General features: G+C 36.9%; 1 protein-coding gene across 2 annotated transcripts in view; it reads right to left on the bottom strand.

The window, feature by feature from the left end:
* GPD2 (glycerol-3-phosphate dehydrogenase 2) overlaps window positions 1-14214 on the bottom strand; it is a 134004-nt gene that overhangs the window by 73923 nt on the left and 45867 nt on the right. For both annotated transcript variants that reach the window (XM_047772655.1, XM_047772656.1), the window contains exon 3: window positions 10423-10594. In XM_047772655.1, coding sequence (XP_047628611.1) covers window positions 10423-10594 — 172 coding nt within the window. The remainder of the gene's footprint in view (window positions 1-10422; window positions 10595-14214) is intronic.

Below are 14214 nucleotides of genomic sequence, written 5' to 3'. Positions count from 1 at the left end.
CCAACCACCACGTGAGTTGCTAGGAAGTGCTGAGAGCCAAGGGCCCAGGACATGGCAGAAGCAGATTCCTGACACACTGAAGCTGTGTGAGAATAAATGTCGTTTTTGAAGTCACATAATTTGGAGGGTAGTTTATTAATGATATAATCCCCTGTATGAACGATAATGACAGCCAATGTAGGAGTTTTTAATTATGTCTCTGGATAGGTCTTCGAGAAAGTCTGAGTCTGCAAAGGAGGATGGATTCAAATGTACGGAGGGGAGGAGGATGGGAGTTCTCACTGACAAAGATAAGCTTAAGAAAGAGAAAAGCAAATGACTGAATGGCCCAGCTTATTCAGGGTCTGCTTGTTACTGAGGCTTGAGTGCGGGTACACAGTAGATATGAAATACTATTATGCTGCCTATCAGGGGAACCACCAAAATGTTTTAAGCTGAGAAATCAGGTTAATGTTCTATAAAGATTTCTCTGATTAAGAGGGTGGAGGTGAAGGTGGGGCTGGAGGCAGGAGACCATCTAGGGGACTGGTGCCATAGAGCATGAGAAGGGCAATGGTGATTCAAAGGCAGAAGGCAGTATTGGAGAGTGATAAGAAGACAGAATGTTATGGGCTTGTGTCATTAGGGTGGATTTTTTTTTTTTTTTCTTAAACTGACACAGTTTGAGGCAGGGAACTACTGGAGGAATGAGCAGGCTATCTCCAGAAGATATTTCAGGATATTTAAGTGAGAGCTAACACTTTAAAGCCTCAAAACTGCTTTTGCAAGAATTGGACATTTTAAAAAGTTATTCACATGCACTTATGTGAGAAACCCTAGTGAATACCAGCAAGACTTAAAATGAGCTTCTCTGTCAAACCAGGCTGTTTTTTCTTGTCCCATTATTTCCAATGACTTATTGTCAAGCTACCCACCAGAATTTCTGAAGAGAAATGATTTTAGTCTCTAAAGTTATAGCTAAATTGATATATTAAAGCACCATGTAACCTAAAAGTATTACCAAGTTTTGGAACCATGCACACACACACACACACACACACACACACATACACATACCCTAAAACTCTAAAAAAAGAAAACATTTAGGAGTTCCCATCGTGACACAGCGGAAATGAATCTGACTAGGAACCAGGAGGTTGCGGGTTCAATCCCTGGCATCACTCAGTGGGTTAAGGATCTGGCATTGCCATGAGCTGTGGTGTAGGTCGCAGATGTGGCTCGGATCTGGAGTTGCTGTGACCCTGGCATAGGCTGGCAGCAACAGCTCTGATTAGACCCCTAGCCATTTGCCAAGGGCATTTGCCAAGGGCATGGCCCTAAAAGGACAAAAAGACAAAATAATAATAATAATAATAACAATAATAATAAATAAAAGAAGAAAACATTTAAAAATGTTTCAGCTGTTCTCATGCTAAATGTCCTGGATTTCTTGTTTTTTGTTAGATAAGAAAGACGGAATGAGGAAGGAGGAAAGTTATGCAAAATCAAGACATTATTAGAAGTTATAACCACTTCTTCCTTAACTGATTAACTGACTACAGCAAAGACAATAATTTTTTAAAGCCTTTTAACAGTCTTGTGTGGTTCCATTACCCAATATGTTTCTTTCTGTTTCACCTCTTAAAAAATCTTTTCCCCTCTAATCTGAAATTAAGAGCTTGGGGTTTTTTTGTTTTTGTTTTTAAGTATAAAGCAATGAACTGAACAGAAGTGCTGTTTTTATCTTCTCGAAGAGAAGGAACATTATTTTTAAGTGACAGTCAATGCTAACATTTTGCATCTTAGGTAAAATAATTAAATTTGGAAGAGATAAAAAATAATGCATCCAAGCTTCAAGCAAGTGTGTCTGGCTGAGGATTTGAGGCAGTGGGGAAGATCTTTCCTTAGAGTAAAAAGAATGACCTCCCATATGCTCGGCAGTGAAGGGCTGGCCTCTCTCTGTACATTTATGATAATTCACTGAACTTATTTAAGATTTTTTTGAGAAATAGTTTTTGTTTTCGTTTTTTTTGGGGGGAAGCAATACACTCTATCACTGAGATAGATGAACCAGAACGTTTGGGAGTAGTATGATCATTTGACTTCTTGCTTTTATAATTGATGGCTTTAGCAGGTATTCTCAGGAATTTTCATGGTAGTGGTAAAGTATTAAGTATTAATATTTGGAATGAGATCACTCTGAAATTCTTAGGTGGAATAACAATATTAGTTATAGCAGAAGAAGAAAGTCAACTTGAAATCTACCTTTCAGGAGTTCCCATTGTCGCTTAGCTGTAATGAGTATGACTAGCATCCATGAGGACAGGACGCAGGTTCAATCCCTGGCCCCAATCAGTGGGTTAAGGATATGGCGTTGCTGCTGTGCGGCAGGTCGCAGATGCAGCTCAGAATTTTGTGTTGCTGTGTCTGTGGTGTAGGCCAGTGGCTACAGCTCCACATTGACCCCTAGCCTAGGAACCTCCACAGGCTGCCCTAAAAAGCAAATATATATATACACAAAATATATTATATATATATATATATATACACAAAATATATTATATATATATATACAAAATATATATATATATATATATATATATATATAACTGTAACACCTTTCAGTTATCTTCAGCCTATCTTTTCCATCTCTTAGATAAAAACTGTATCTTCCGGGTAGGGCCAGGGGTGTGAACTAAACATAGGTCTTTACAGATTTGCCTTTTCTGCCCTGAGTGAGACAGTCTAGCTACCAGGCACCTCCAAATAAACCAACTTATGGATTAAGACAGTTGGATGAATATAGAGGGATAATTACCATCTAAGGGGGGGGGGGGAATGGTACGACATTTAACTTTCACAACATGAAATAGAACAGAAGTGTATTTTAATACCTTTTACTGATTATCTTATTATGCATGCAAACACGCTCAATATAATAAATGCAGAGAAGTAAAGAGAACAAAATAAAACTCTCCTGTAATCACACCACTCAGAGATAACCACAGTTGACATTTGGGTGTTTAAATGTTCACATTTTCTGTTTATGTATATAATTACATATGCACATTTTTACCAAAATTGGATCATATGATATATTCCATTTATTTTTTCATTTAACATTGTTTATTGTAAACACCTCTCCATGTCAATACATATTTCTCTATAATTTCATTGTTAATGTGTGAATAGTAATACATTAAATATTTTCAATGATTTATTTACGCAATTCCCTATTTTTGAGCATACAAAGGTTATTTCCTACCTTCACTATCACAGTACTGCAAGACTGCATTTTTGTTTAAACTCTGCATCTTCATTTCTTCAGAATAAATTTTCAGATGTGGTATTATTTAATTGTTCTTAAATAGAAAGGACAGAGTAATAGCTATGGAATAACTATCAGAGGCATCAAGGTAATAACACACAAATCAGAAAGTTTAGACACTGTACATTAGTAGTTTGAGCAGTTATTAAAGCCACATGCCACATGAAGGAAAAACAATTTAAGTTAAGGAAAGGGGAGTTTAGTTTTCATTAGAAAAGCTTTGGGCACTTACTTTTGGATTTCAGAAAGCCATTGCCATTAATAAGAAAAGGAGGAGTTCTTGTCGTGGCTCACTGGTTAACGAATCCAACTAGGAACCATGAGGTTGCAGGTTCGATCCCTGGCCTTGCTCAGTGGGTTAAGGATCCGGCCTTGCCGTGAGCTGTGGTGTAGGTCACAGATGCGGCTCGGATCCCGCATTGCTGTGGCTGTGGCGTAGGCCAGCAACTACAGCTCTGATTCGACTCCTAGCCTGAGAACCTCCATATGCCGCGGGAGCAGCCCAAGAAATGGCAAAAAGACAAAAAAAGAAAAAAAGAAAGAAAGAAAGAAAGAAAGAAAGAAAGAAAGAAAGAAAGAAAGAAAGAAAGAAAGAAAGAAAGAAAGAAAGAAAGAAAGAAAGAAAGAAAGAAAGAAAGAAAGAAAAGGAATTAACTCAAAGTCTGAGCATTTTATATGAAGGATCAATTTCTCTAAAAAATAACACTCCTGTAAGGCTGCAAAGCAATCCTGCCTTGTTAATCCCCATGATCAGGATTCCTGTGCTTTAAACCTAGTATTTTCTAACAGTAAATGTTAACATTTTACAGAACTGTATAATATTGGATTGGTTACTTAATACCTATTTCTATTTTTATGTTGGAAACAAATAAACCATTAATGGAGATACTACTGTTGAGTTAGAATATATTAACGTACTTTGTGTTCCTTAAGCACACACATGCTTATGGAGGCACAAAAATGTATTAAGTCATAACATTAATTATAGTAATGCAGTTTCAGGGGAGTAAGGGAGTTGCTGTTGTTCCTTTCTATTTTTACTATTTTATTTTAGAAACAACCAATGTTTTAAAAGAGAAGGAATATCCAAACAATATAAAAGGGTGAAAAGAAAGAATAATACACCACTGGTTTCCTAGTTACAAAAGCCAATGAATTTTAACTAGAAAGTGTTCTATATATTCTACCAAAAACTTCCTGTGCTTATGAACCTGTGTATTTTTTTTTGCTTCAAACACAAGTAAAACTAACAAACTCATTCTTCAAATTGTTATTCAATTTACAATACATTTTAGCCATTTTCCCTATACTTATAAACCTCTTTTTTGATAATGGAATGTACCCAATTTATTAAACCCAGCCACACTCTTTTTGCTATTATAAATGCTGCTATAAGTAAAATTTTGACCAGTTTGTAAGTTTTGACCATTGTAAGTGCAGCTTTAAACTCCTCTGCCTCTCCAAACAAAGATACAATTATGTATACACGTGCATGAACCCACACTCCTACACATACATACACAGATTTCAATGCATGGTTGACTCAAAAATAAACAATTCATGAACTAGAAATGTAGCAGAAACTCAGAACAGAGTAGTTGGGCCAAAAGATTCTCTCTTGGTGGAATCTAGGTCTACAAACAGACAAAGGTAACCAGGATTTCAGTTCCTGAAAGGCAAGAGGAATGCAAGTCTCCCTTGCAGGGAGAGGTGAAGCAGGCAGACCAGTGCTGGAATGCTGGGACTGAAAAAGGGTTGAAGAGCCTTGGTTAACAGCCATCTGGGGCTGTGGACTATTTGCTGGGACACACCCAGCAGGAGGGAAGATGGGCACAGCCTGGAGAGCAGCAGTCAGGCCAGGGCATTTGGTAGGATGTCCAAGATCAAAACAGGGCAGGAATCTCAACTTGGTTCTGAAAAAAAGGCTCTGATGGGACTTAAAGATGGCAGCAACTATATCTACCGATTTTAATATGGAAAGAGAGAGCAATACAAAACTGATTTAATATGGGGGAAAGGAAGGAAGGAAATGGAGCAAAAAAAGATGGAAGGTAAAAAAATACAAAATAAAAGCATATGGCATCAAAATAAACAGAAATGGGCCAAAAGCACCTATTGAAAGGTAGATTCTATTTGTTAAGTATTAAAAAAGGAAGAATCCATCTATATGTGTTTTATTATAGACATATTAAACCAACAAAAAAAGTTTAAAATAGTATGAAACAAATGCTGCCTCATGTTATTTTTCCAATTTCACATGTGTAAATGTATTTCTACCTTTAATAAATTTTAATTTTTATGAAATGAGATTTAACAGGATTTTCCAAAAGGAAACTTGCTTTATTGGCATCATGCTTAAAAACATCATTCTTACTCCATTTTTAAAAAAATTTACATATACTTTCTTCTAATCCAAGTTTGTGGTGTTTTATTGTTAAATTCTTGATCCACATGGAGCATGATAAACAGAATATATACATAAATTTGGGAAAGTGGATATTCCAACATCACATTAAATAACCAATAATGACAGCTATGAAATACTGCCTTTACCATATTCTCAATGTGCCATATTTAGATCTATTTCTAGGCCCTTACTTTTGTTTCACTGACCTCTCTATTCCTTTAGCAAACTATTTTAATTAAAATAGCTTTAGAATACACTTCAATATCTGCTAGAGCTCTATCTCCTTTGTCATTATGCTTTTTCAAAATGAATCTAGTAAATATCAAAGGCTTATTATTCCAGATAACTTTGGCACAATTTCTCAAATCTTCCCCACCCCACTCCTGTCAAAGACAATCACTTATAACATAATCACTAAATTACATTAACTTTCCAGATCAAGTGTAGTAGCAATTTGCAACCTGGTCTAATTAGCAATGTCTGGCAAATAGCAAACTTTCATCTGCTGCAATTCTACTGTCTTGAAATAGGATTTTCTCTACCCTCATGGCGAAAGGTGGGTGGTGGTAGGAGGGTGGGGTGGAGACCTGTAATTCCCAGAATTCACTATCTTCCATGGTTCTCCCTTTTCTACATGTCTTCTGGAATGCACATACCTCCTTCCCTTCATAAACCTTTATTTATGCAGAAGTGTTGTTGCTACCCTCCATTTATGTCTAAGAAGTTTGAGCCTCTCTATAAGATTAAGACACTTATTGAAGGTCATGGAGCTAGCTAGATAAAACCTAGTTGATGCCACTTCATTATAATTTCATAGCCTGGGTCCTTACTCACTATATACTATCTTAAGCTTGACGAAATGAAGGAACAATTCAGGAATTACTAGCCTGGCACCGTCCATAAACTAAAAGTACATATACACTGTTAAACCAGAGAACTACAGTTAATGTTTTTTTCCAGTAAGAGGCAGTCTTCTCTGGAATATGAATCAAAGCCATAAAGCTTAAGTTAATAAATCAGACTTAAAACCAAAAAATGTATTAAGTGATCTCTGACACATACTGGTAAAGTCACATAAAAGAACAAACAGAACTGAAACATCTTGAAGCATCATGAGGGAGTGACTATATTTATCAGATTCTCTTCATTCTAGCTCTCTTTGGGGGCAAAGCGCCTATCACTGTGCTTGGAGGCTGGGCCTCTGCCCAGGGACTGGCCACAGAGGTGTTAAACAGAAGCAATTTCTATTGATCCTAGAGAACTGCAGGAGAACGTGCAGAGAATTGTGCATATTATGTTTATAAAATAATATTCCCAAATGAAGCAAATGAAAATTGATTCATGAAGAAAATGCAGATGGTAAGAATGCAAATAAATGTTCGTCATGAAAACTTCATGACTTTTTGTCTTCCTTCTACAGTCTTTGTTTATCCATTACCAAAATTACATTTGGGCATAGTATTTTATCAAAAAGCTTGTGCAAACATTTTTATACAACCCCTTTAACATCTAGTGGTTCCCCCAAAACTTTGATGTCCTGAAAAATCTAATTATTACTGGTAACTTTAAAAGATCACAGTAATTTATTTTTGTCAAATGTGACTAAAGATTAATGGATACAATCAGGAATAATTTGGTAAAAACATATCAAATGCAGAGAAAGCAAAATTTGTTGTTAAGCGAAGCATCAAATATAATAAAAGAGCAAATTCCATGAATGAACAGCAACAATGCACAATTCATTAACCAAATGCCCATGATTCTTTCACACTTCAGAGGGCTACTGATATGATCAGAAATTGTAGTAAAAGGATAAATATAGATTAACTTCAGCATCTCTATACATTTTAATTATAAATGCTACCCCTAAAGGCTACCAGCATAATAAAGGAAATACAAAGTGTGGTTTATCCATCCCTTTTCTAAGTCATAATTCCATATACGTAAAATAAGACATTCAATTATTTTAAAAGATAGCAATTGATATGCCAGGAGATATTAAAAGCATAACATTTTCTTAGCTGTTACTAACTATAAGTATTAAAAATCTAGTCAACATTCTAGTTCTGGAAACTCTTACCCTTTCAAAATCATCATTGTCACTATTATCACTCACAATTGTCTGCTAATGTACTAGTTGATGTCCTTTACTGTCCAAAGGAAAAATGTTCAGCAAATATTAAAACACTATAAGCTCCTTGAAGGCAAGGACACATCTTATGAGTCTTTATGTTCTCAGAGGTGGCTCAGCAGTTGACTCACAGACAATATTGTTTTAAATAGAAAAATAAAACAAAACAAAAAACTGGAAACAATCTAAAGAATCATTAATAAGAACACCTTCGGGATGAATTTTTCAACCATGAAAAAGAATGAGTACCATAAAATGTGTAAAGATTGATTAAATATACTATTATCTTAGGTAACGCACTGCAGAGTAATAACTGCAGCATGATCTTGTCTACTTTTTTAAAAAGATATAAATCTAGAAAATACACAAAAGCAAGCATAGGTGAAACTCCTCAAAAGGAGAAGAAGATTAAAAGGCACTTAATTAGTGGTTGTCTTACTAGTGCTGCACTCATGATCCCACAACCTACCTTAACTCTTTGAAGGAAGCTGGCTTTCCTACTCCCCTTACCTCCCCCAACCAGTCCTCAGACTCTATTTAAACAAGTTCTTGCCTTCACAAAAGCTTTTCTCATTTTCTCTTTCTAACATTGATACCCAGTCAATTCTCAATTTGGGATTCTACCCTATCGTGTATTTTCTCTGCCCCAACTCTGAGTAACATTGGACACACGTGGGAACACACGCACGCGCACACACACACACACACACACACAACCTTTCCTAACCAGAGCAAAGTACCCCTATTCCTACTGGATTCTCTAAGCCTTTTCTCCATTCAAGTTTCCTACCCCTTTCCATAAGTAGCACATCTCACATTGGGGTTTTTTTGGGGGGTGGGTTGTTTGTTTGTTTGTTTGTTTTTTGGTCTTTTTAGGGCTGCACCCACAGCATATGGAAGTTCCCAGGGTAGGGGTCAAATCAGAGCTACAGCTGACAGCCTACACCACAGCCACAGCAAAGCCAGATCTGAACCGTGTATACAACCTATAACGCAGCTCAAGGCAACGCTGGATCATTAACCCACTGAGCAAGGCCAGGGATTGAACCCTCATCCTCATGGATACTAGCTGGATTCGCTACCACTGAGCCACAATGGGAACTCCCCTCACCCATGGTTCCTATCCTTAAGGGAAAAAACAAAGAAAATAAAATACAATTCTGGCACACATTGCCCCTCTTCATATTCTACCATATCGTTACCTCCTTTCTGTTTTATTTCTTTCTAGATGTCTTAAAAGTTTATATCCATGCCTACTTCTTCCTTATTGCTTATCCTTTCCTCATTTAGTAAAGTCCAGAGGCATTTCCCTGGCCTACCAAGCCCAACCCTGTCTTTCCACTTCTCTCTCCACAACTGGTTCTAAAAGCTTTCTGCCTTCGTGTTAATAATGGCACCTATAATATTATCTACAACTTATTGAGTTTCTACTTTGTGTGACAAGCACCTCTTCACGATACACATTTAATCCTCACAATAATCATTAACAAATGGTATTATTTCCTTATTTGAAAGGCGAAGAACCTTAAAGAAATTGAGTAATTGGCTCAAGTGTGTGTGTGTGTGTGTGTGTGTGTATATATACAAACACATATATCTGACAAAGCAGCGAAGCCAGGATATGTACCCAGATTTCTGATTCCAAACTCCAAACTAACAACCACAGGCAAAAGAAACAAATCATTAAATATGTCATATGTAAGAGCACTGGTCTTCCATATTAACATTTTTTTTTATAATCCTACTTCCATTTTGAAAGAATGTGCCATAATGTCTTTCCTAAAGTTAATAGAATGAGACAGAACTGTAGGTTAGTTAGTCTTTCCCATTATTTAGTCACATAAACTAGAATTTCCCAAACTTTAGTCCATACTTCATTGGAAGAGATGATTTTTGGAGACACAGAAACAAAAAGAATTATTCAAATAGATTCTTTTTTTTTTTTTTCTTTTTACTGCCACACCTGAGGCATACGGAAGTTTCTGGGCAGGAGTCTAATTGGAGCTGCAGTTGCCAGCCTACACCACAGCCACAGCAACACCAGATCAGAGCCACATCTACAATCCATGCCACAGCTTGCAGGAATGCTGGATCCTTAACCCACTGAGCAAGACCAGGGATCAAGCCCACATCCACACAAATACTCTTTTGTGTTCTTAACCCACTGAGCCACAACAGGAACTGCAAGATTAATTAATTTTAATAAAGGGTAGCCTTCACTGACATAAATGTGATTTTAGGTGATACACAAATAGTTTCATTTCATATAAAAATATTTTACTATTTATTAGGGGGAAAAAAAAAGCAACAACCAGAATATCAAAGCAATGAATTCACAGGAATATAAAGCTTTCATTTTAAATAAATTCATTTCAGTGTAAAGGACAAGTTACATTTAATTTTAAAATTGTGCAAGTACCTATATTTTAAAAATGAGAAGGTGCTTCACAAAGGATGGAGAATTAAGAAATGCAACAGAAAGGTGACTTTACCGGAACAGAGTGCATACTGTGTGTTTATACCGGGAGGACCAATGAAACCTTTACCTGTGCTACACCCGCCCACACCAGGACTCACCTCTGGTGACCGCATCTAGTGCACAGCCACTTCCTGTTGCTCCGCCTCCAATGACAAGGACATCGAACTCAGTCGTGTTCTTCAAAGTCAGTATCTGAGCTTCTCTGGAGGGAGGCTCCCTGTTAACAGGTTCTGAAACGCAGTCTGCTGCTTCAACAAAGGCCAGGTTCACCTGGGGTAGAAGGAGACCATTTTTAGGTGTTTGTCTGGAATGCCAATTTAATATATTTTGCAAAATACCAAAAGGGAGACTGGTAGCAGAGATAAGGAATACCAGAGCAAGACCATAGTCCACAGTCCACAAGCTCTATAGAACCATCTGCTTTGGAAGAAAAAAAAAGAAGTCCTTAAAATTCTGTGTATTTATTTCCCCATGAATCATAACTATTTAACCATGAAATACCTGGTTTCAGAGTCAATACCTCCACTGTTTGTTTTGGTTTCATGTAGAGCCAAGTCCAACTACTTCCCATACTGTACAGCAATTCCCAAATACCTTGTCTAAGACAATTTATAGCAGAACATAAGGAAATGTTTTACCCAGTAGCAGCCATTCATTTGGATAACATATAAAATTGAAGAAAGGAGGAGGAAAAAGCACTTTATGCCTTTCTGCAATTTCTTAAAAGTATATGTTCTTCATTCCTTAATTCCCTTGACAAAAATATATTCTAGAGTTTGGGGATCTATAAGTTTAAGTCAGTACAATTAAAAAGAGTCTGCTCAACAGAAGTTATTATCCAGTTTAATAATCAGCTATGGCCAATGGGAATAATATTATACAAAGATTTTAGTCAGAAGCTTCCTCATTAAATGGTTTAACATAAAATTATAGCTTTTATATATTTAATACACATGATTTAAATTTGGGAAAGCTTTAACAATAATATAATTAAAGCCAGCCATAGTCCCCTTAAAGGATAATGACCTTCCCTATTTCAGGTTTTTTCATTAGAATATAACTTATCATCCATTTTTTTATTTAGGATGCCTTAGTCTTAAAAGTTGCCAAAAGTCATCAAAAGCCCAGAAAAACACGTAAGAATCTGGGTTTTTTTCTGAAATGCCAATACTAGGTCAGTTCACTATACCAGACAGTGCTGGCTACCATTGTTCTGGTAGTAAGTTATCCACAGATAGGTGACTTCTCTTTTCTTTTCTTTAAATCAGAGCATCAGCATACTCCATAAGGGCAGCATTCTTCCCATTCTGCTGTAAGGGCCACATATGAAGCGCTGAACCACAACTAAGCTTATTCTAGAAAAGGTGATCTTAGCTCTGACAGAGAGATCAGATAATTGTTTTGATAAGTGATTGTTTTATTCAATTACATAAACTAGACCAAAGTGCTCCTTACAATTGGATTTAACTATTATTGGGCCAATTGGATTTCTATAAAAATAAATCTAGAAGCCAGAGAGTACACTGAAAGAAGGCTAGGTTAGAATCAGAGGCTCCTGGCTTAGGTCTTAGCACTCCTGTTTACCAGTAAAGGGACTTTTGACTCACTTTCTCTTTGGGCCTGGGTTTCCTGATTTGCAGTACGGGATCAAACCCCTGATATGTCTCTATATCTACATCTCCGAGTTAGCCCCAGTCTGAATGAAACAATGATATGAAAGTAGTTGGCAAACTATTAAGTACCACCAAAGAGTTATTTGTATTAAATAATTTAATTCCTTAATAGCATATAACAGGGAACATACAAAACATATTTTACTAAGTATCATAAAAACACAGGGTTATAATCAAGTACCATAATTTTTCTGTTAATTCAGATGCCAAGTCACAAAAATCTTATGCTTCCTTACATAACTCCTCCTAATTGTCTGCTAATAACCACTTTCCCATGTTCACATTTACATGCATTTAAGGTCACAAGCTAAATAAATGTAACTGGCTAGGTGCTAAAAAGAATATAACACCTTTTATCCATGGTCCTTGGCTTTCAACATATGAGAAGAAATGAGAAAAAAACATACATGTGTACACACACAGTAAATACATACCAGAACAAATGCCAAAACAGGGGGAAAAATTACTAGGCTATGACCATTCAGATTAGGGAGAGTCTTTCACTTGAGGGTTTCAACTGGGCCATGACAGATGGGTAAGACTTGGACATGAGAATGACAAGTGACTAAACCGCCAGAGCATTTTCACACATCAAAAGAATTGTGCTGACATTTGCTGCTTGGTAAGTTTTCTAGAAATAGTTTTAAAATAAATGTAAGGACTATACTATATGACAGAATTCATTAGAACTTGATAATACTAAAAGCCCCCATTCTACGCTGCTAATAGGTCATAACTATGAATATTAAACTCAACTGAATCTCTCCTTCAGCAAGTACCCCAGATCTGATGGGTATTTCTCATGCATTGCATTTCTCCATTGACAACACTGTTTGTCCTGTCTTCATCCCCTGCCTCATCTTTCTCATGCATATGCTCTGACCTGTTTCATCTTAACAAACAGTAAGAAATGTCTATGACTTATGTTTTTAACAATCAGCCCAAAAATTCTTGAAAGATCTGTATAACTTGCTTTTTTTAATGCCTCACCTCCTATTTACCTCCCAACTCACTTTAATATAGATTTTCACATACACACCAGTACTACCTCCATGACCACCACCACCACTGACCAAGGTCCACTGTGCTGCAAAATCCAATCAACTACTCTCATTCCTCTTGTAGTGTCACCTCAGCACATGACTGACTGATCACTCACCTCAGTACCTGGAAGATGACTGTCTAAAGCGATCTCTCTGTCTCTTTGTCCTCCATCTCTTTCTAGCCGCTTGAAGCCACTCTCTTCTACTTCCTGTGTTTATCTGTCTACTGTCCAACATTAAACACTGAGGTTCCTCTTGCATCTGTTATTTACTCTTTTCAGATCACTCAAAATCCTCTCCAGGGAATCTCAACCATATTATTGCATACAAAATTGATGCTCAGTTGTGTCCCCATATGCCAGAATCTGGATATCAAACTACCTACTTAGCACCTCCATTTGGATGTCTCTCGGGGTTTATCTCAAAATTGAACTGATAACTTTATCTCCCCAAACTTTTTCCCCTGACAATTTCCTGATCTCAGAAAGGTACCATTTAACACTAGTTGCTTCTGCCACACTCTTAAGTCCTATATCTGATCAACCACTGAGTTCTATAAATTCCACCTCTTAAAAAAAATTCTCACACCTAGTCACATCAACTTTACCACCCACTTTCAAGTCAAGGTATCTTCCCTTTCCTCTACCTTTCCTCTCCTAAAATGATATCCTCCTACTGGTCTTCACACATATACCACTCCTTCTTCCAAGGCATTCTCCATACTGCAGCTGGTATAATTATTTAAAAACTCAAAGCATGTCATTTCCCTGTATAAAACCCTTCAAGAGCTTTCAATTTAATATGAGTTAAAGGTAAATATCTTTACTCATGCCTAAGATTCTTTATATCTTTTCAGAGTAGCTTAAATTTTAAAAAGAAATGGACAATACCAAGTGTCAGAGTAGATACAACACAGTTGGAACTCTCTTACATTGCTGATGGAAATGCAAAATAATCCAGCCATTTCAGAAAACAATTTGAGAGTTTTTTTGTTTTGTTTTGTTTTGTTTTTTGCTATTTCTTGGGCCGCTCCCGTGGCATATGGAGGTTCCCAGGCTAGGGGTCCAATCGGAGCTGTAGCCACCGGACTACACCAGAGCCACAGCAACTCGGGATTCGAGCCGCGTCTGCAACCTACACCACAGCTCACGGCAACGACAGATCGTTAACCCAC

Source organism: Phacochoerus africanus, chromosome 3 (genome assembly GCF_016906955.1).
Source record: "Phacochoerus africanus isolate WHEZ1 chromosome 3, ROS_Pafr_v1, whole genome shotgun sequence".
Lineage (NCBI taxonomy): Eukaryota > Metazoa > Chordata > Mammalia > Artiodactyla > Suidae > Phacochoerus > Phacochoerus africanus.
This window is presented reverse-complemented; position numbering and strand designations above follow the sequence as displayed.